General features: G+C 46.9%; 1 protein-coding gene across 1 annotated transcript in view; it reads right to left on the bottom strand.

The window, feature by feature from the left end:
- Positions 1–19,968, bottom strand: part of PTPRT (protein tyrosine phosphatase receptor type T) — a 511,569-nt gene that overhangs the window by 147,994 nt on the left and 343,607 nt on the right. Inside the window, exon 12 of the mRNA XM_087819279.1 lies at positions 13,910–13,946. Coding sequence (XP_087675405.1) covers positions 13,910–13,946 — 37 coding nt within the window. The remainder of the gene's footprint in view (positions 1–13,909; positions 13,947–19,968) is intronic.

Raw genomic sequence — 19,968 nt, 5'->3', positions numbered from 1 at the left:
AACACAACTCCAGAAGGCCCTGCATGCGCAGAGCATAGAGCAAACGGTAAGAGACAGGTATTATCATTCCTGCTTAACAGAGAAGGGAGGTGGGGGTCATCACATTTAAAGGCCTTGTCCAGGACAAATCGCAGACCTGGGATCAGAACCAGAGCTGCTCATTTCCTAAGCACAGACACGCAAGGTCAACTTTCCTAACCTTAGGCCACAGCGCATTGGAACTTGCCTGGGAAGCACTCCTTTAGTTCCCGGGGTGTGTGTGTGTGTGTTTTGACCACCACACACCTCTCATTAGCAGCACCACTCAGGGTTGGGTTTGTATGCTTACTAGTGTAGTTTTTTTGACTAATGGCTCTTTCCCCTCCCAGAAAGGCATATGAACAGGACTTCTTCTGCTCATCACTGTATCCCTTGGAGCCTAGAACAGTATCTGGCACATAGTAGGTACTTTGTAAGCATTAGTAGAATGGATGGACGGATGGATGGATGGATGGATGGATGGATGGATGGATGGATGGATGGAGGGAGAGATGAGTGGGTGGGTAGGTGGGTGGATGGATGGGTGGGGGGTGGGTGGGGTGGAGGGACTGCCAGCTCCTCTATGGTGCACCTGGCCTGGAGGACCTGCTGAGCGCGGGCCACTCTCACTCCCCTCCCACCCGCCCAGGGCTCTGGTGATCACCTGTGGTGAGGAGGCAGAGTGGAGTCCCCAGGGTCACCTGGGCGCTGCCCATTGGTGCTGACCACAAGGAAGCCAGTCCCCAGGCAGCATGCAGAAGAGAAGGAGAGAAAGAAACACACATGAAAACGGGCGGTACAGTGAACAAAACTGCAATTCCTGTGGCTCTGAAGAGCTCACAGTAAACAGCAAGAGAACATCGTGATCTAACCAAACAGGGCCCGAAATAGATTTTTAAAAACGGAACAAGAAGAGTGTCACCATTTATCAGGCACCCACGACTTGCCAGGTACTCGGCTAGGTACCTCACATACAATGTGCCTAAGACTTAGAACACCCCAGAAAGGCCAGTAGCATTACGAAGGAACCCACCACCTTTGACCCCAGCGTCTTCTCTCCCAGTTTTCCCTCTTAGTAAACGGCACCACAGCCTGTGTAGCTGCTTAGGTTAGAAACCTGGAGTCTTGCATCACCCTTGCTTTTCTGAACTCCCAATCCTAATTACTCAGAGTGCGTATCAGACCTACCCCAGAAAAACTCTCGAAGCTCTCTTCTTCTCTGCAATTTCGTTTCCAAACTTAGTTCAAGCCACCCTCATGTTCCCCTTGGATTATTTATGCTGCCCCAGCTGGCCTTCCTGCCTCCCCTCTGGCTCCCCTTCAATCCATGTCCACCCTTCAGTTGAAATGCACTCAGTGGCTCCACTGTTGTGAAGGTAAACTCCAGACCCTATCATGCAGCTCACAGGCCCTCAGTGACAGTCCCCTGCCTGCCCCCTCATCTTCTCTCCACCCCCAGTACCACACTCTGCCCTGCCCCAAGCACAAACTCCTTTCCAGCATCAACAGTCCCCCTCCCTTCTTGATTGTAGGCCTTCCCCAGGCTTGTCACTTTGTGTGGGACACACCGCTTCCTGCCTCTGCACCTAGCCACCAACTGCTCATTCTTTAGGTGTCAGTTTATAATTCTTTCTCTCTAAGGAGTCTTTAGTGTCTCACCATGTGTGGGACAGATGCCCATCCTCTGTCTTTCTCACTGTATTATAAGTGGCTGCCTTCCCCTCATTTCTATAATCACCTTGAAGGAAGCCACTGTGCACCATTAACTAGTGTACTTCTGTGGCCTTGCACTCTACCTGGCACATAGTAGGTACTCATTGAATATCTGCTGAATAAATGAACAAATGAAGAAATGGTAAGTTAGAGAATTGATACGACTTGCCCAAGGTCACAGAAATAATAACAGGCAGAGGCAGGGTTCAAGCCCTCGTTTGCCTGATGAATGTTCCTGTCCCTTCAAACCCACCACTTGCCTCTCTAAAGAAAGGGATACAAAAGGCATGAAGGTGTCCTACGCTGGTCAAAGGCTGCTTGTTTCTCTAGCAATTCATCAACAAAACTGCATCAAGTTCTTAGGCAGAATGGAGATACGGCTAGGGCGTCCCAGACCAACTGACAAACAGGAAATACATAATTGCAAAAATTCACAGGAAGGGCCAGCTTGACTAACAGCCATGAAAATGCTATAAAACATGCCCAACAATACATTTTGGTCAACAGTAATCATAATACTCCTCCCTTAGAGGTGGGCAATGTCTCCATTTTCAAAGTACATTCCCAGGGAGAGGTCAACAAAAGGTGGCTCATGAGCCAAATTCGACCTCCCACTGACTGTTTTGTGTGTGGCCTTGAGCTAAGAATGGTTTTTACATTTTTAAATGGTCGGGAAAGAAATAAAAAGAAGAGAGATATTTTTTGACAGATAAAAACTTTTTATAAAATTCAAAATTCAGTGTCCATAAATAAATGTTATTGGAGCACAGCCAGATTTATTTTATATGTATTATCTACGGCTACTTTTGTGCTATAATGACAAAGTTGAATCTTTCTGACAGAGACCAGATGGCCTTCAAAAGTGAAAAATATTTACTATCTGGACAAGTTTGCAACCCCTGTTCTAAGTGGCTATTTTTGCTATTTTCCTTCCAACCTTTGGAGGTAGGCAAGACAAAGACTGTTGGCCTTGCCTGTCAGTAAAAGAAATAGAAGGCTCGAAGGAGAGATGACTCATGCTCCCACCTGGACTCTTCCAGCAGCATCCTCTCGGTCCTTCCATGCTCCCTCCTGTCCTTGCCTCAGAACCCCTCTCCGATCCATTTTCTACCCTGTAAATAGGGTGGCCTTCTCGACAAAGGCGGTCTACTTAAGCACCTTCAAGGACTTCCACTGTCTCCGGATGATGTTCATCTACATGCTACGGGGCTACACAGAGTCCTTGGTGTCCTGGTCTTGCTTTCCGCGTCAGCCTCACCTCTCACCACATCCGGCCTCCGCTGGTCACCCTGGCGTCCTAGCCACTGCTCCTCTGCCTTGCCCTGTTCAAGTTCAGTGGCGCGCTCTCTTGCTCCAATGAATTGCACATGCTACTTCCTCAGCTCAGAAGATCTCCTTCCTCTCCAACCTTGTTCAGTATGGTAATTGTCATTTATTTTTTCCAAAACTTGTCTCAACCACCTGAGAATGCACACCTTAAACTGACTTCTGTTTCCCTTCTCTGTGCTCCCATGGGCTGCTGAACTTACTTCCTTTCATCAGAGCCCTTATCACGCTGTACTGATACAAGTTATCTGTTTGTTGCTCTCCCATTAGCTATACTACTTATTATAAGCGAGGCATTAGACAAATCATTTTATGTCCATTAGCTCATTAAAGTCTTACATCAGCCCCATGATATAAGTGGTATTAATTGTCATTGTTTTATCTTTGGGGAAGCTGAGCCACAGAGCAGTTAAATACCCTTTCCAGCCTAGAATCAAAGACTGTCCGAATCCAGTGACAAAGTTTTTAATCTCTAGGGGATGAGGGACCACAGATCAGCACTAAGTTGCACCCAATAAATGTTTACTGAAAACTAAATGAAATGAAGTTCTAGTTTAGTATTTTTCACTTACTTGCTATGTCACTTGGAAAACTATGTAAATTTAAGTTTCAGTTTCTTTACCTATAAAATGAGGATGAGTATCTCATGAGGTTCTTTTAAGGAGTAAATGGAAAACTGTCAAAGCCGTAGTTCAGTTGGCAGATCTGGGGAGATTCCCCACCCTGCCATCTAGGGCCACAACTCGCTTTTTAGGAATGCTCAGCTATGGATAGGAACAGAGGTGTGGCCAGACAGGTGCTGGGATGGGGACAGGTTTTCCTAGTGGATGGAGTAGCAGCAGATAAGTGATGGATCATGGATCTTAAAGGACAGAAAGGGAAGTAGAAATAGAAAAAGGACTCATATATATCATGCTAGAGATTACTAGTGTTTACCAGTGACTGACCCATCATCTCTCCTTCTTAGGCATATGGAAGATTCCAAGTTTCATCAAGGCCATGTAAGTGAAAGTAAGTGACATGAGTCATTTCCAAGTGAGTATTTAAGACCTGGGCTACCACCTCCATATGCCCCCCTGCCCCTGCTATGGGATCCCTTAAGGCCACACCTATTCTGGGTGACAGAACAACAAATAAACCTTTGTGGTGTACTGAGATTTGAGCATCAATTTGTTGTTGCAGCAAAGCTTATCCTATCCTGACTAATCCAGTGAGAGAAAAAGTGGAAGTCTCTGGCTTCCTCCTCTATCACCTGGTCGACAACCACATGGCTTTTTACTGGAGGATTCAACCCCTCTCTCTTCATAGTTTTCAGGCCCTGTTCATACGTATGTATGTCAGCCATTGATGAAAACATTGAGGCCATGCAGAGATAAAGGAGGTCAGTACCTCAGACTTCCTTTTTTTATTTCCCTTCTACAACAATGAACTGTTAAATGCAAAAAGATGCTGATGGGCTAAAGATGGCACTGAAGCAGATAAGCTTGAAGACAAACTAATTTCTTGGTTTATTAGCTTCAATGTGATGTGGATGTGAAGACAGCTGAGGGCTCCTTGAGATTTCTGCTCCAGATCCCAGGACTTAGCTTGGACACCACTAAAGACAGGCCAAAGACCCAACACACCCTAAAGATTCTATCATCAACGATTCCTAGAAAAGATTCATGAGAAGGAGTTAACTGTCAGGGGACCCTGACAGTGGTCCATGGAATCTCACCCAGACCATGGTATTGACAGGATTCAAAACGGTTCCATGGAAATCCCATGAGTTTTGGAGTTAGATCTCAGCTACAATTCTGAGCGAACTTGAGCTCTTTATTTAACCCTTTTGAGCCTATATGGTTTCAATTTTTCAGTAAGGGTAATAATAATGACCATTATTTATTTAGTGCATATTATGTGACAGGCTTTATTTTTATCATTGCATTGTAACTCATGTCAACATACACAGTCCTGTGACCGGCACACAATGGGTGGTTAATTTTGCTAACCCTCAATACCCCCAAATTCAACACAACATTGAAACTCCATCAATGAAAGATCAAATGGAGCTTTATCATCTTTATTTATAACCCTTGTCTCCAGCCTACCCAAATTTTTCTCCTTTCTTGACCCCTTATTTCAAAAGGCCTCCTATTCCCTTTGTAAGATGCAACTGCTTTGGAACAACAGATTTGGGCTATAGTCAATTCAGGTGTCTCAGGTCTTGAGTAGCCAATTCTCATTTCTAGTTTACAGGAATGAACAGAGACTCCCCAGGGACATGCTTGAGGGACAAAAGTTGACCTTGGTTTTTGTTTTCTCTCACACCAGCTTTGTTTTCCTGAGTGGGGTGTGGAGAAGGGGTGTGTGTGTGTTTGTGTATGGGAGGAGGGTGGCAGTTTGAGCAAATCTACGAAGTGGGGGTAGGTAAGGGACAGAAGAAGACTAGAGAGATGTGCCAGCTAGTGTAGCAAGAAAAATGTAAAAGAAAGGGTTGGGATATTTAAAGGTCATCTTTGGGTTATTTTATGGTATACTTATAATTAAGCCTCTTCTTCCATTTTGTCACAAGACCTTCAGGAAAATCCATATTATTCTTAGGACCTAGAAGATACTGGGTGAGAGCAAAGGGGACCATGGGTTAAAAGACCTGTTACACTCAAGTAATTCTGAGGGCCCCAGCATGGAAAATTCATCTCACTTGGCGTGGCTAGGGAAGAAAAGAACTATCCTACCCAACCCCAAACACACACCTTGTGCTCTCCCCTCCAAATGTCTAGGATGTGTAAGGACTGAACAATAGCCAAGAGTTTTCCTCCAGCTGCCATGGCAACATTTGGGCATCCTCTGGTCCTGAGTCTCTCCCAAAATTTCTGAGCAGATGATGACAAAAGGAAAAGTGTCACAGTCAAAGGTTAGCCCCTGGATAAGCAAGATCCTATTCTCAGTCAATAACTACATATCATTGCTATGTAGGATCTCATCTAAATACGGTGACCTATAGATGAAAAGGTTAAATGCTAAAAGCCGAGACCAGCATCCTTCCTGTCCCCTTTCAGTGTCTGAACTTTGAAACTAGCTCAAGTCTATCTGATAAAAGCCTGATCTGTACAATCGTACGAGATGTAATTAGAGTCCAGTCTTTCCCTTTCGTCCTTAGAGAGCAGCAGAGAGAGGACATGAGCTGAGCAGACCTGAGTCTCCAGGCCTCACATCAGAAAAGGTCTGAAGGGAGAAGGGAAGGAGCTCAAGTTGTTTATTAATCTATTACGTTCTTGACCTTTCCGGTGCGCTATCTCGAATAATCAGCAGAAAGAACTAACGACCTCAGGCTTAGAAGGGAAGTGATGGACTCAGAGGCTGTGACTGGTCCAAGTTAAGTTTTGGGCGCAGGATTTTACTCCAGGTGTCTCTGGTTCCCCATTAAGCCACGCCGCTGCTCAAGGAGGCCTTGCACACACCACGCAGAGCCGTCCAGGGGGCACCGGGTCGTGGGGCGGGCGGGCAGGCATTTCCTGTCTTGCAGCAGCCAGCTCCCCACCTCGCCTGGCCTCTCACGCCCCCGTGCGCGTTACTCCTGGGGACAGGGAGGCGGTGGCCCCATCACTCCCCCTCTCGGCCCCCGTCTTAGCACCTGCAAAAGGGAGGCACCTCACCAGAGATACTGTCTGCAGGAGTGACCGTTGATTACGGAGACTGGTGAGAACAGACTGGATGAAGTGCCCTACTTCAGGCTCAGCCATTATAAAAAGAAGCCACATTTACAAAAGACGGTCGCCCATCCACGCCTCGTGCCTGTCGCAGCAGGGACAGCAGGCTCAGCCCACCAGGAGCGGCGCAGTGCCATTGCTGGCCCTGCCCGCACCTCTCACTTCATTCCTCTGCACTTCAGCCCTTGTTTGAATGGGGCCGTTACAGGGTGTTTACTGGATGAAAACCGTGGCTGTCTTCTGCAAAGTAACTCTGCAAATGGCTTTACGGTTTCCGGATTTATTTTGTCTCAACGACTCGGCTCAGTTTGCAAATCAAATCAAAGCTGATTTTTCTAACTGCCAGCAGGAATTGGGCGCACCCAGCGGGAATCAGCGGAGCCAGCTGTGTCCCCTTGACGGCTGGCGCCAGAGATGGGGGTGCTGCTGCTTGCTGGTGGCCAGAGAGGTCTCAGGGGAAAGACAGCAGACAAGCAAGTACCTCCTGGACTCTAACCAGGGCAGGGGGAGCAGGGCAGGGGAAGCAGATTTTATTTTCTGGAAGGAGAAAAGGCAGACAGGACCTATGTGGCCTCAAAGACTGAATGGTAGAAATAACAGGGAGCCAGTTTGGACTCATGACATTGAGCCTCCCTCTAACTGAAGGGTCCAATGGTGGAAGGAACTCCCTGGGGGAGTAGTGAGGTCCCTATCACAGCAGGTACCCAGGCAGAGCCCTGGCTGGTCTTTTTGTCAGTGGGGATTATAGATCACATAGTCAATCCCTTCCTCTATTGTTTTTACTCCTACATTCTAAGACAACAGTTATGACACGTAGCTTGGGTTTGAAAAAATGAAACCATGGAAGAATGACAGGTTAGCATCCATCCAGCCAGCCAGGCATCTATCTATCCATTGACTGATCGGCTGACTAATCAACTGACCCATCAATTCATTTATCCAGTTGTTCATTCAACATATTTTATTGAGCACCAATGTATGCTAGGATCTGGGGATACAACAGTGCTCAAAATAGGCACAATGCTTTCACTTCACCTAGAATCTAGCTGGGAGACAGATGTTCAACATGTAAGTAAACAAACAAATATATAAATATTTGCAAGCCATGCTGAGTGCTATGAGAAAAAGTGCCGGGTATAATGAGAGTGGAGAATGCTGGGGACATATACTAGACTGGAGGTCAGGATGGTCTTTATAAGGAAGTGAAGTCTCAGCTACAGTCAGAAAGATGCATGTCTGTTAAGCAGATACATGTGGTGGCCAGATGCTTTCAGGCAGAGGGGGCAGGATGGGCAAAGGTCCCGCGGTAGGAAGGAGCTTGATGTGTCTTGAAGAAGTGCAAGAAGACCAGTGTGCTGGAGTCTAGTAAATAAGAGCATGAAGCCTGGATGAGGCTGCAGGGTGGGAAGCGGCCAGATCACGCAGGCAAGTCTTTGGAAGCGGGGCGTGTGGGTAACAGAAAGTGACAAAGCGAATGGACGGGTGTGTGGAGGGAGGCAGGAGAAGAGTCAGACACACAGAGCATCCGTGGGTAAAGGGGCTTGGATGGAACTGGACGTCAGTTTCCAGAATAGAAACTGACTGGTTAGGTTCTAGAACTGAGCCTCCAGATCAGAAACCATTCCCCTTAGCCTGCTGTGTCTGACCAGGAGACAAGCACTGAGTTACTTGGGTGCCACCTTCAGCAGCTGCAGCCTGGACCATCTCCCACCAGATGGGAAGATCACCTGCCATAGGAGGGGTTGTTTTATCTCCCTCGCAGCTTCAGCACCTTGGAAGTCTGAGTATCCCTTCCCAAATGTTCATGTGACCCATTTTCCAAGGGTCACTTCTGAGCATGTTCAGCTCACATCTCCAGCCTGGTTCCTAAACTGAGACCGTGCCTCACCTTCCAAATGTAAATACTATTGAATGGGTCCAAGTGCATCTCCCTCCCTCTTACTTGCCCTTTCTCACAGTTCCTGTTTTAACAAGAACAAATCTTACTTTTTAAATTGATTTTTTTTTTTCTCCCTGACTTTCTACTGCCCCCCTTTCAAAGTCTGAATAATAGTTTTCTGTTTCCAAACCAAAACTCAATGTTTGTTACCCACTGTCTGCAGTTTTCTCTCTACAGCTCTGGGCAGATTCCCAGAGCTAGAGTGGGCCAAACAAAGGGCTTTTAACATCTTCTTTTAGCTCTTAAATTTGAGGCAATCCCATTAGCTTGTTGCTGTCCCTCAACCCCACGATGAAATACATCCTCTATATAATAAGATCCCCGTGGTACCCAGCTCTCCTCTCCAGGTTGGTGTGTCATCTGCCCACTGCTCTGAGCGCTGAGGCTAAAGGCTTGCACGGGAGACTTTCCCCAGAGACCTGTGCAAAGCTCAAGGGTGTCACTTGCCCTGGAGCCACCTGAGAGGCCCAGGGGGGACAGGGGTGCCAGGGACTGACTGTCATGGGGAAGGAGGTAGAAATCCTGGTCTTTGTGTCTCAAGGCAAAACAACTCCAGAGAAATGTACATGCCACCAGAGCAGATTCTTGCTCAGCATTTCCTCATACCCTATCTCGCGTCCCTCTTTCGCTCACAGGTTTCTCCCAGGAGCCCTCCCTCTATACCTCACCCGCCCAAATCCCTGCCTCAGGCTCTGCTCTGAGGGAAGCCCTCTTGTCTGCTTCCTGATACACCCCCCCCCACCCCCCCCCCGTGGTGGAACTCACATTCGGGTTCCTCTAAAGTCAAAGCTGATACCAGCAGACCTCTGGCCGGGGAACAAGAATGTGAATTTCGGGCAGTGGCCACAGCCCCCATCAATGGCAAAGCTGCCCTCAAGGCTTCTGAGATGAGCCTGTCCCGGTCCTAGAGCTAACCCTTCCATTAACAAATCCAAACACCCAGCCCCAGGACCTCAGCTGTGCCTTCAGTGTGAAGTTCCGCTCTGCCTCTATAAATAAAGACCGTCCTGGTGACGTGTGGATCCAGCAGCTGGGTCCTCTCTAGACGCGGGAGACTTGGCTCTTCCTGCGGGGCTTGGGCCAGGAGTGTGGGTCCCCTCACAGCCTGAGGTCTCAATCGGCTGGCCTCCCAGATCCCACCCTTGCTCTGGGTACCACCCAATCCCCAGTGCTAGCGGAGAAGGCATGGTGATGGGGCAGGGAGGCAAAAGCCTCCTACACTGCACCCGTCCCAGAGGGGCAGAGCCCTAGGTGGTGGCCTAGGGACATGCAGGCCATTGCCACACGGGGCTACTTTAGTCCCACTCCCTTCAGAAGCACTAATGGCAAGGACCTGTTGAAGGCATCCACATACTGCCTGTTTCCACACGAGACTGTACACCGCTGAGGACAGGGACCATGCCTGCTGGTTCACAAGTCCTCAGTTCTTTTAAGATGCCTGGTCATGCATGCTCAGTGAGCTAGCTGGCTGTATGCAGGAAATAATAGTCATAGATAAGAATGAACATATCCCCCCCACTCCCCCCCCGAAATACTCTGCAGTAAATCAACCACTTTTATGTGTATCATATCATGTCATCCTCATAACAACCTGGGGGGGAGAGGTCCTGGTGTGTGGAGCTGGCTTGCCCGGTTGTTAAACCATTGGTAACCTGAAATGGGGCCTGGTGGGGATATTTACACCTGGAGATCAACAAAGACAACACACGAGGGCTTTTCTTTTACGAAGAGCAGCTTTATCCACAAACCACGGCCAGTATGCACGTTCAAAGGGTCCTAGGAACAGGAGCATAGGGATCGCTTCAGCTGTGAAGCTGTCAGGCCTCAGGAAGGTCAGGTGAGACCCTCAAGGTCTCTAGGCCTCGCTGCAGTGAGACGCTGACGCCAGCGCCTTCACTCATATCAGCGGGCATTTTCCAAGTGCCAACTATGTGCCAGGAACTCCCCGCCCCGGCAACACGTGATTGGCAAATTAGTGATGAAGACCGAGCAGCTCCTCATCAGAGCTCCCCTCAGAGGGAAGTGCTGGCTCCTTCCCCTGGGAGCCCAGCCTGTCCAGGCCCCAGACCATGACTGGAGCAGCACCTGACCTTCACGGTCGTCTGGGGTGTGGGAAGGGTCCTGCTGCCACAGACCCGGCTCCTCGGCCTGAGGCAGCCTCACCCAGCTTCTGAAGGGAACAGGAGCCGAATGGGGACCTCAGTTCAGTCTGGGCCCCCCTCCGGCAGGGCGGGTCCCTGCTCACCACACACCCTGAGAAGCTACTGGGATCGCACTGTGGATGGGGGACAGTCAGAGGCTCCGATGGGAACCACAGGACACTCCTAGCTGCATGCTTCCTGTTATGGGCTGAACAGTGATCGCCCAACACCAAATTCATAGGTTGAAGCCCTAACTAACCCCAGGTTCCTCAGAATGTAACCTTATTTGGTAACAAGGTCCTTGCAGATGTAATTATTTAGGGTGAGGCCATACTGGAGCAGGGTGGGCCCTAATCCAATATGACCAATGTCCTTGTAAAACAGAGAAATTTGGACACAGAGATGCACAGAGGGAGAGCACCATGTGAAGGGGAAGGCAGAGATCAGGGTGGTCCTTCTACAAGCCAGGGAACACTGAAGATTGCCAGTCAACCCCCAGAAACTGGGGAGAGGCATGGAGCAGATCCCGCCCGAGAGCGCCAAAGAGGAACTAGCCCTGCTAACAGCTTGATGCGGGACTTCTAGGCTCCAGAACTGTGAGGCAGTAAGTTTTATGGTTTAAGCCACTCAATCTGTGTGACTTTGGTACAACACCCACAGAAAACCACTGCAGGTCCCTTCCTTTGCAACCCTCCAAAGCGGGCAGCACTGTATCAGAGCTGGGGTGACCCACAGTGACATTATACACAGACAGGGTGTAGCATCTAACAGAAGATTCGCTGGGCGTGGGGTCAGGTCAGAATGACCCTGTCCCGTTCTGAGTGGCAGCCCTAGGGTTCTGCGAGACTCACACAGCTGACCACAGACACTGTCCAGTGTCACCACGGTCAGGGACAGGACATAAGCAGGTGCTTTATCACCAGAGCACTGGCTTCAAGCCAGCACTTTCGTTCACATTCCAGGGCTGGATGCCCACTGGCAGACACATGAGGAAGGTGCCATAATGACAGAGAGGGGGAGGAGCGTGGAGGAAACAGATGGCCCGTGGAAGCTGCCACTGGGACTTTCTATACCCCCGGGGCCTGCGGGATTTCCAGTATCATATTTTCCTCTATTAAAAAGAATAGTGTTTTCAGCAAACCCACAAAGAGGGAAATTTGATTCAGGAAAGAGACAGGTTAAATATTGATTCCTGGCCTTCGATCCTGATACAAAGTCCCTGTGGGTGGTGCATGGATTTAGGTGTGGGTTTGCCTTTAATCGACCCTGGATGCTCCAATAGTAATGCCAGGCACAAAGCAGACACTAACCAAACCCAGGCTCCCTTCCCTGCCTTTGCTCTGCAGTCTGTGAGCACGGTGGGTCCCGAAGGTCCCAGGAAACTACAGTGCTAAATCCTCTCTCTCAAAGTCCCCACACTTCCTGCCTGTCCAGTCACATGTCCCCCGTTCAGAAGACGTGATCCAACAAACTACCTTTTAGACTCCCACACACCCCATGGAGGGCGGAATGACCACACCAACCCTCCCCCTGTCTAGAGGTCAACGGCCAGAGGGAACCATGGAGCACCGTCACCGTCACCGTCACCGTGAGGTTTCTGTGTAAGTGTCCTTCCCTCTCCCGGCTGCCTGTTTAAACCGGACGCCGCAGACACCAGCTGTCCTGCTTGCCACGTACAGCCTAGTGCTGGCCAATGGATGGTGTCCTTCCTTCTATGTTATCTGTTTTCTTCAGTGGAGAAGTCTGCCAAGGCCTGTGATTTGTGTCACTTTTGCTTGCAGGCCATCAATTCTCCTGGCCTCCTCAAAGGGTATTTTATTTCTTTCTGTCCAGTAGCCTGTTCCCCAGAGGGAACAGTTAGGGACACGCCGACCTCTCGTGACTTATGTGAAACCTGGGTGCGTTCTTACCACAGGGAGCCCTTAGCGCTCTGTCTTCCCCTCCCTCCTGTGCCTTCCCTGTTCTGCCGACATACTGATCTGATTCTCCTCAAGGCTGTGAAAGCTGTGCTCGCTAGGTCTCGGTGCATGTTTTGCCAAATAGCCATATTCTTATCTCCCTTCTCTCTCTTTCTCTCTCAAAATCTCTGTCTCTGTCTCTCCCCACCTCCCCACACATAGCTGCGCATTTTTCTCTGTATGTGTGCACATGTGTTGATATGTTCACGTATGTATATACATACTTGGGTCATTGTTTTTATCTATACTTTATATCTATGACTATATTTATACTTATGTTTATAATTGTCATCTCCGTGGAAGCAACCTATAAAACTATATACGCTGTCAATAAATGCAGGGAACAAAATAGAATTGCCCAATTATGGTGTGTTTATATGGGAAAGATAGCTGTTGAAAATATCAATTCTATAACAAAAAGATAAACCTGATTTCTAACCATTCAACCTTGTAATAGGTTAAATGATAACAAACTGTTCATTGATTTTTTTAAAAAGAGTAATAAACAGAAACATGCACCAATTGAAAGAGCCAGACAATTCAATTATAATTAGGAAAACAAAAAGTGATGAGCCTGAACACTGTTGCCTTCGTTTTGGGCGTAAGTGTTGGAAATGCCAACTACAAAACAAAGCAGTGTTGTTTTCCTCGTTATTAAAGGCACCAGCAGTAATCACCTCATTTTTGAAAGTCATGTGCCAACTGAATAAAGTACAATACCCATAAGACAGGTGTAAAGACATGCTTAAAAATTCCAACATCAATGCAGATCTAAAGACAAGAAAATATATAGCAGAAGAATACTGGAGTAAATTTATATTTGCCACTGATTAATGTACCAGTCTATCCATCCATCCATCCATCCATCCATCCATCCATCCATCCATCCATCCATCCATCCATTCATTCGATGAATATGTTTTAAGCCCTTACTATGCTTTAGGCACTGCATTATTAATATATATACACAGTCAGGTATGTATTAATACCAGATGCAAATGACTCCAATAAAAATATCAATTCTTTATTGTTATTGTTGCCTAAACTCCCTGTGGGGCTAGAGGGAGAAATGCTTGAACGACTAAAGAATGGCTGAAGACAAACAAGAACATGCCAACATACCTTTCGTAGCCAGACGAACACAGTTGATTTTGGTCTCCTGTGAACAACAAAAGTAAGGCTCTAGTTAATTAGTTGTGGGTTTGGTTTGATATATAAAGAAACTATATATATGTATATTCACATACATATACGCATTCACATGTACTTTTAATTATAATTTAAAATTTGTCCTTTCCATTTTTCCCCACTGGAATCACCTTTTAATTCTATTTCTTCATTTTCTTTCCAGGCTAGGTACATACTTTTTTCCTTTCACATCCTAGTTCACATCACTCATAAGCTTCTTCCCCAGACACAACCTCTCTATAAACATAACAGATACTGCCCGGCTGAGAACAACTTTAACAATAACACTAAGTGGATATGGTGTGGCAGGCAGTGTGCTCCATTCGGTTGCACGGGTTCCTGAGAGATCGCATGGGTCTGTAGATGGTACCAAGGGCACCTCTGGGAAACTCTGTTATGGGTAAATAACGCACCTACATGCACAGACTGGAACAGACACTTGGCAATAGCCCTGTCAATATGAATGTGTAAGAATCAAACTGCGAAGTTCATGTTCAAAAAGCCACTTTGGTCCTGAGATCTCTGGTGGACTTCACAGTTTTCATGGATAACGGGGTGTGCGTGTGTGTGTGTGTGTGTGTGTGTGTGTGTGTGTGGCAAGAGAATCTTTGCAGAGCGAACTATCTAGTCATTGTTGGCTGTTCCCCTGTGGACAGGATCCATAAATTTGTGGTGTCGCTGGGCATGAAGTTGGGCTTCAGGAGGTAATTAGCTTAGCCTATTTTATTAGGATCATCTCCCAGGAAGTCCTGGAACAAGCTGAAAATTCCAGTTCACTAAGTTATGCCCCTAGCAATAGTCTGAATGTAGCGTAGCAATCAAAATAAAAGACAAAGAATGCCATGCGTGTGGGTCTCGGGAACACCAAGCTTCTCTTGCTAACGCTCGCTCATAGGAGCCATTGCATCTTGAAGGCACTTGTGTTAGTCAGGACAGAAAAGATTACGCAAATATAATGAAACCCGTGCCCTTCAGTGGCTAGAACGAGCAAGGGCTCATTTTCCATTCCAGCTGCACGCCCAATGGCCGGGTCTGGGGCAGCTCCGCGTCGTGGTTACGCGAGACTCTCGTCACGTAGTCACTCAGGGACCAAGGCTGGCAGATCTACTTTAACACAGGCTTCTGTGCTCACAGAGGCAGGAGGAAAGCATGCTGAAGAGCCTCGCTGGACACGCGACACTGGGTATCAGAAGCAACACTTTTGCTCTGTTCAGGTTTCAGGGCTAGAGCCCAGCCTCGCTTGGGCGAGGTCAACGCGCCTTCACGCGCCCAGGACGGAAGGCGCGCTCATGCCTGCAGCAGGGTCCCTTCTACCTGCGCACCTCTGAGTGCTAGAAACTGCCACTTGTATTAGACCCAAGTGTGACTCCTCAACGGTCTTCACCCTGTTCCCCAAGCCACAGAAAGCCTGCCCCGGTTTGCACGGAAAGGTGTCTGGATATCGGAAGACGGGTTTCGGTTCATTAACATTCATAGTCTTCGGCACCTTCTCATACGACAAGAGCTCGAGGCCTTTGAGTCCTCCTAGCCCCTGGGCCTGGGACGTCCTCCAGTTGTCCCGCTCAGTGAGGAAGGACACAAACAGGGGGCAACGGTCTCCGCGTGGTCCCGTCGATACCGCTCACCTAGTCACCATGTTCCGCTTTCCGTACTGGTACTGGGCTTCTGTGCGCACAGCCGACATCCTAGTTTTTAACTGATCACAGCGAATGTGCCAACCACCTTCAACTCCCCACCCAAAAAATGACCTGCCTGCTCCCACATAGGTACATGCGGTTGTGTTTCTGAAGCCCAAGTACAGCCGTATACACGATCGGCTGCCATCTCCTTGGCTCCTCCGATTACGACAACCTGTCGTCAGATTCTCCACTGTCGGGAGGTCTGGGGACATCACTCCTCTCACTCCATCCGGATCACTACCGTACGTAGGAACCTGTGAAACGGCCACGGCCGAGCTCTGTGCACGCGCCGGAATCCTTGCTCCAGGCCGGGGCTGGGCTGTCCCTCGGTCTCTTTGGTCATCTAACTAGCTACCCACCTGCCCAAGTGCTTGTTCACGCAGGTGCTAATGCTGTAGTTTTCCCCACCACAGCCTGAGAGGAAGGTCACATCTTCAGATGCTCATACTCTGTCTACCGCCTTTCTCTAATCGATCAGCCCGAGGACTCTCTTAAGTAAAGGAAGGTTGGCTTGACATGACTTGTTCTTTGGAACGAGTATTTCCTTTTCTCTCTATTTTTATACTGAAAGTGTTCCTTTTAAAAATAAATAATTGTTTTATTTTATAAAATGGAAAATGCAGAATATGACACATCATGGTTCAAATACATGAAGTATTCCTTTCAGGTGTTCATATGGTATTTATGCTATATTTTGAGAAAAAAGGTTTTTTTTGTGTGTGTTTTTTAAAGAGCACATTCACAAGAAGGGAAGAAGGGAAAATGACTGAGAAAAAATATAAAAATAAAGTAGAACTGTCTAAATGTGATGCCATAAAAGCCTGAGTCACAAATGAGTTAAAACTTAAAAATCATGAAAAAAGTGAGCAAACTAGTTTTTTTCTGCTTTCACATTTGGAGAAAGAGCAAAGTTCTTCAGATCCTCTTGGCTTCCGTTTTTGTTCTTTGGTGTAAGAGGTCAGTGAACTGGAGCCTGAGAGAGTTAAGGGACGTATGACCCCTAGAGATCTGCTAATGGTCGTGCAGCACCACCATGGGCATCGCTGAGAAACTGTCAAGTGGGAGAGGTGCCAAGAGATCAGACGTGGTCAGAAGGAACTCCCACTTTACATTAACATGGAGAAAAAACATTTGGCAAGTACTGTATTAGAAAACTTGCCAATTCTGTGCATAATTGTCAAATATAGCCGTGGGCAAGGATTTGATGAGGCCAACACTGTTGGGGGTAATTTGTAACAATCTATCTAGACCTTAAAGAGAATCAGTGTAATCTCATTATCTCTAGGAATCTATTCTCAGTGAATCATCTTAAATGTAGAAGAACCTTCATCTACAAAGATGTCTTTCCCAGTGTTTTTAAAAACAGCACAGGGAAGAACACCTTATCTGTCTCGCCCCACAGGCATGATAAAGGTGTGGTCTGTCCATGCGGCGGAATATTACACAGCTGTTAACAAACATGATTACAGGACTGTGTAATTGCATGGAATAATATACATAAGAAAATTAAGAAAAGTACAATTTTATTACAACGAACATGCAAATATAAGCATTTAAAAAATAAGTCCGTAACTTAAAGTCTAACACGTATGTAGACAAGTATAATGACCTTAAACATGGTTTGCTGAAGCTTTCACAAGTGAACACACACCGATGACCAGCCCCAAGATCTAACACTGACCCCATCTTCATCCCTGCAGAGGTGAACACTAACCTGCTTTCTGATAGATGCATATTCTCTTTAACATGTGTCACTTCAAAGGAAATCCTGGGTGGCTGCGATGGTTTATTCTACTTCCTGCCTTCTCTTCCCCTCTGGGTGGTTTGTGAGAACTTCCCAATTCTCATTAGCATCGTCTGCTCTTCTCAGGTGATGCATGAAATTGGGCCATTTCCCAGCACCACCTCCTCTGCCCCACATCTATTCAAATCTGTTCTCTATAACCTAGAGTGCATGTCCCATTATGCTTAACTCTCCCTGGCTCTCACAAACATGACACTGACATGTACTCTTTCTTCCAAGTTCCTGACACCTTCAATTCCATAACCAATTTATCTTCGTTGGTTAGAAATAGGAACAAAATAACAGAGTCCCGAGTCACTCTTTTGACCTTCTGGGTGACTGAATTGCTAGCAAACAGGTCAGGGACATGCTGGAAATTTTGTATCCTATTGTATGGGAAGTCTGGAAAGTGTGCATTTGCCAAAAGTCCCCAATCAGTTCAATAAGTAGGAAATAGTACTTTTTGGGGGGCTTAGATTGACTAAGACTTTGGAAAGAGGAGGAACATTTCATATCTTCTGTTCTACCTCTACAGTACAATACAATTCCATTGCCCCATCATTTTAACCTCACTATGCTCCACTTCCCACCCCAGACTTGCAAATCTGCACATGGGTATATATCACCTTGGGGTAAAACATAGCATCCTCACCACTGTGCTTCTGTTCAGACCTGCTTCTGCTCAAGGCCCTGCCAGTGCTGAGCAATACTGTGGCTCACTTTCCCCATCAATCAAATGGCCAAGAAAGGAATGGAGGGGGCCGCTTTGGCAGAGCAGACAGGATATTGTGAGGTTGCATCAAGTTCTCAAATGGTGAGTCTGGTTTCGGCTACTGGCAGTACTTATGTTTTTTCAGTAGTCTGTCCTCATCAACATGCAAACATTATTTTCTAATATTTGTGACAAGCATTAGATAACTATTCTTGCTCCATATCACTTCACCCCACAAAAATAGCTTTTCTTTTCTTTTTTAGTAAGCTACCACCTACCTTATTTTTTCATAATGTCTCACACCTATGCCTCCTTACTTACTCATAATCCACCCATCCATCCATCCACCCATCTATCCACCTATCCACCTATCCACCTATCCATCCATCCATCCATCTTTTGACTATTTCCTGAAATGAGAGGATGTCTCTACTTGAGGGTCTTACAGTAGCTGCTGTTTATTATCCAGAAGGACTTAGGTTAAGTTTTAGTGCCAACCTGATCAAGAATCCCTCGGTACTTGTGTAATACACACAATTCTTACTCTATTGGCCTACTTAACAGGATGGGGACTTAGCCCAGATCTCACAGCTTCCAAATCCTATTCTCAGTTACCCCAACTCACACCTTTGTCTTCCCGAAGACTGAGCTGCCCCGGTTAATATGCGATGTAGCCCTGACCCACAGTCTTCCAGTAGGTTTCCCAGCTATTTTGGCTTGTGCCTTGATTTTCCTTTAAGACTCTTTGTTCATTTAATTAGCCAATCAACAGGTATTGATTGATGTGGTCATTACTGATCATATTGATCATTACTGAATAATCAGTATGTTCCAGGCATGGTGCTGGGTACTGGTGCTACAAGAATGAGCAGAATAAACGTGGTCCCTCTCCTCCTGGAGCATGCAAACACTATTTTTCTAATATTTGTGACAAAGATTAGATAACTATTCTCATAAATAAATATCCAATTACAAGTTTCAATAAACACTACGCGGGAAAAGTAATAGGTGCTATCTATATATGTGTAAAGATGACATGGGGAGTGGGAGAGAAGGAGATGGCTAACTGCCTTGAGCAAGCACATTTAACCAGAGACCTAGAAGACAGGCAGGGGTTGGATATATGACGTATCAGGGAAGGCTGTGGTTAGACCATAACAAAGCGCTTGGAGAATGGTGTCAGACGAAGCTAGAGACATAGCCTTTAGACTGCAGAATTTTGGTCTATATTTTAAGAACAACAGGAAGCCATCAAAGAGCTATGAGCCAGAAGAATAAAAATTTCAGGTTTACATTTTTAAAAAATGCACAGCCTGTTATTTAGAGAATAAACTTATGATGTCAGAGACACCGGTTGGCGGGAAGAGTGTGGTAACAGTCTAGCTGAGAGACGGTGGTGGTTTGATCAGGGGAGTGACTGCAGAGACCCTGCTTCAACTTCCCCTACTTTGGAAAGCATATTTAGGCTCTGCCTGCCCCAGAGACTTCCCACCACCCTGCCCCATGCTTACGGATCAGTCTGCACTTCTGGTAGTGACACCACTGGGCCCTCAGTCTAGCCTCCTTGCATCCAATACCCCTCGACTCTCTTCCAAAAATTCATAAAATCTACAGCCTCAATGTAGTTAAAATACAGCAAATCCTCAAAACTTCACAGTCCCCGTTAGTAGAAGAAATAAGTACCATAGATGAAGGAAATATTTCTAAGGCTCTCAATGCAAGCCTTTGTGGATGGAAAGCAACGGCCTTGTGGAAAACAGCATGAAAAGCAGGGGTCCAGTACCGGTAAGACGGAGGTAAAATCACCTCCAGAAGACAG

The sequence above is a fragment of the Miniopterus natalensis genome, chromosome 7, assembly GCF_054644295.1.
Source record: "Miniopterus natalensis isolate mMinNat1 chromosome 7, mMinNat1.hap1, whole genome shotgun sequence".
Taxonomy (NCBI): Eukaryota; Metazoa; Chordata; class Mammalia; order Chiroptera; family Miniopteridae; genus Miniopterus; species Miniopterus natalensis.
This window is presented reverse-complemented; position numbering and strand designations above follow the sequence as displayed.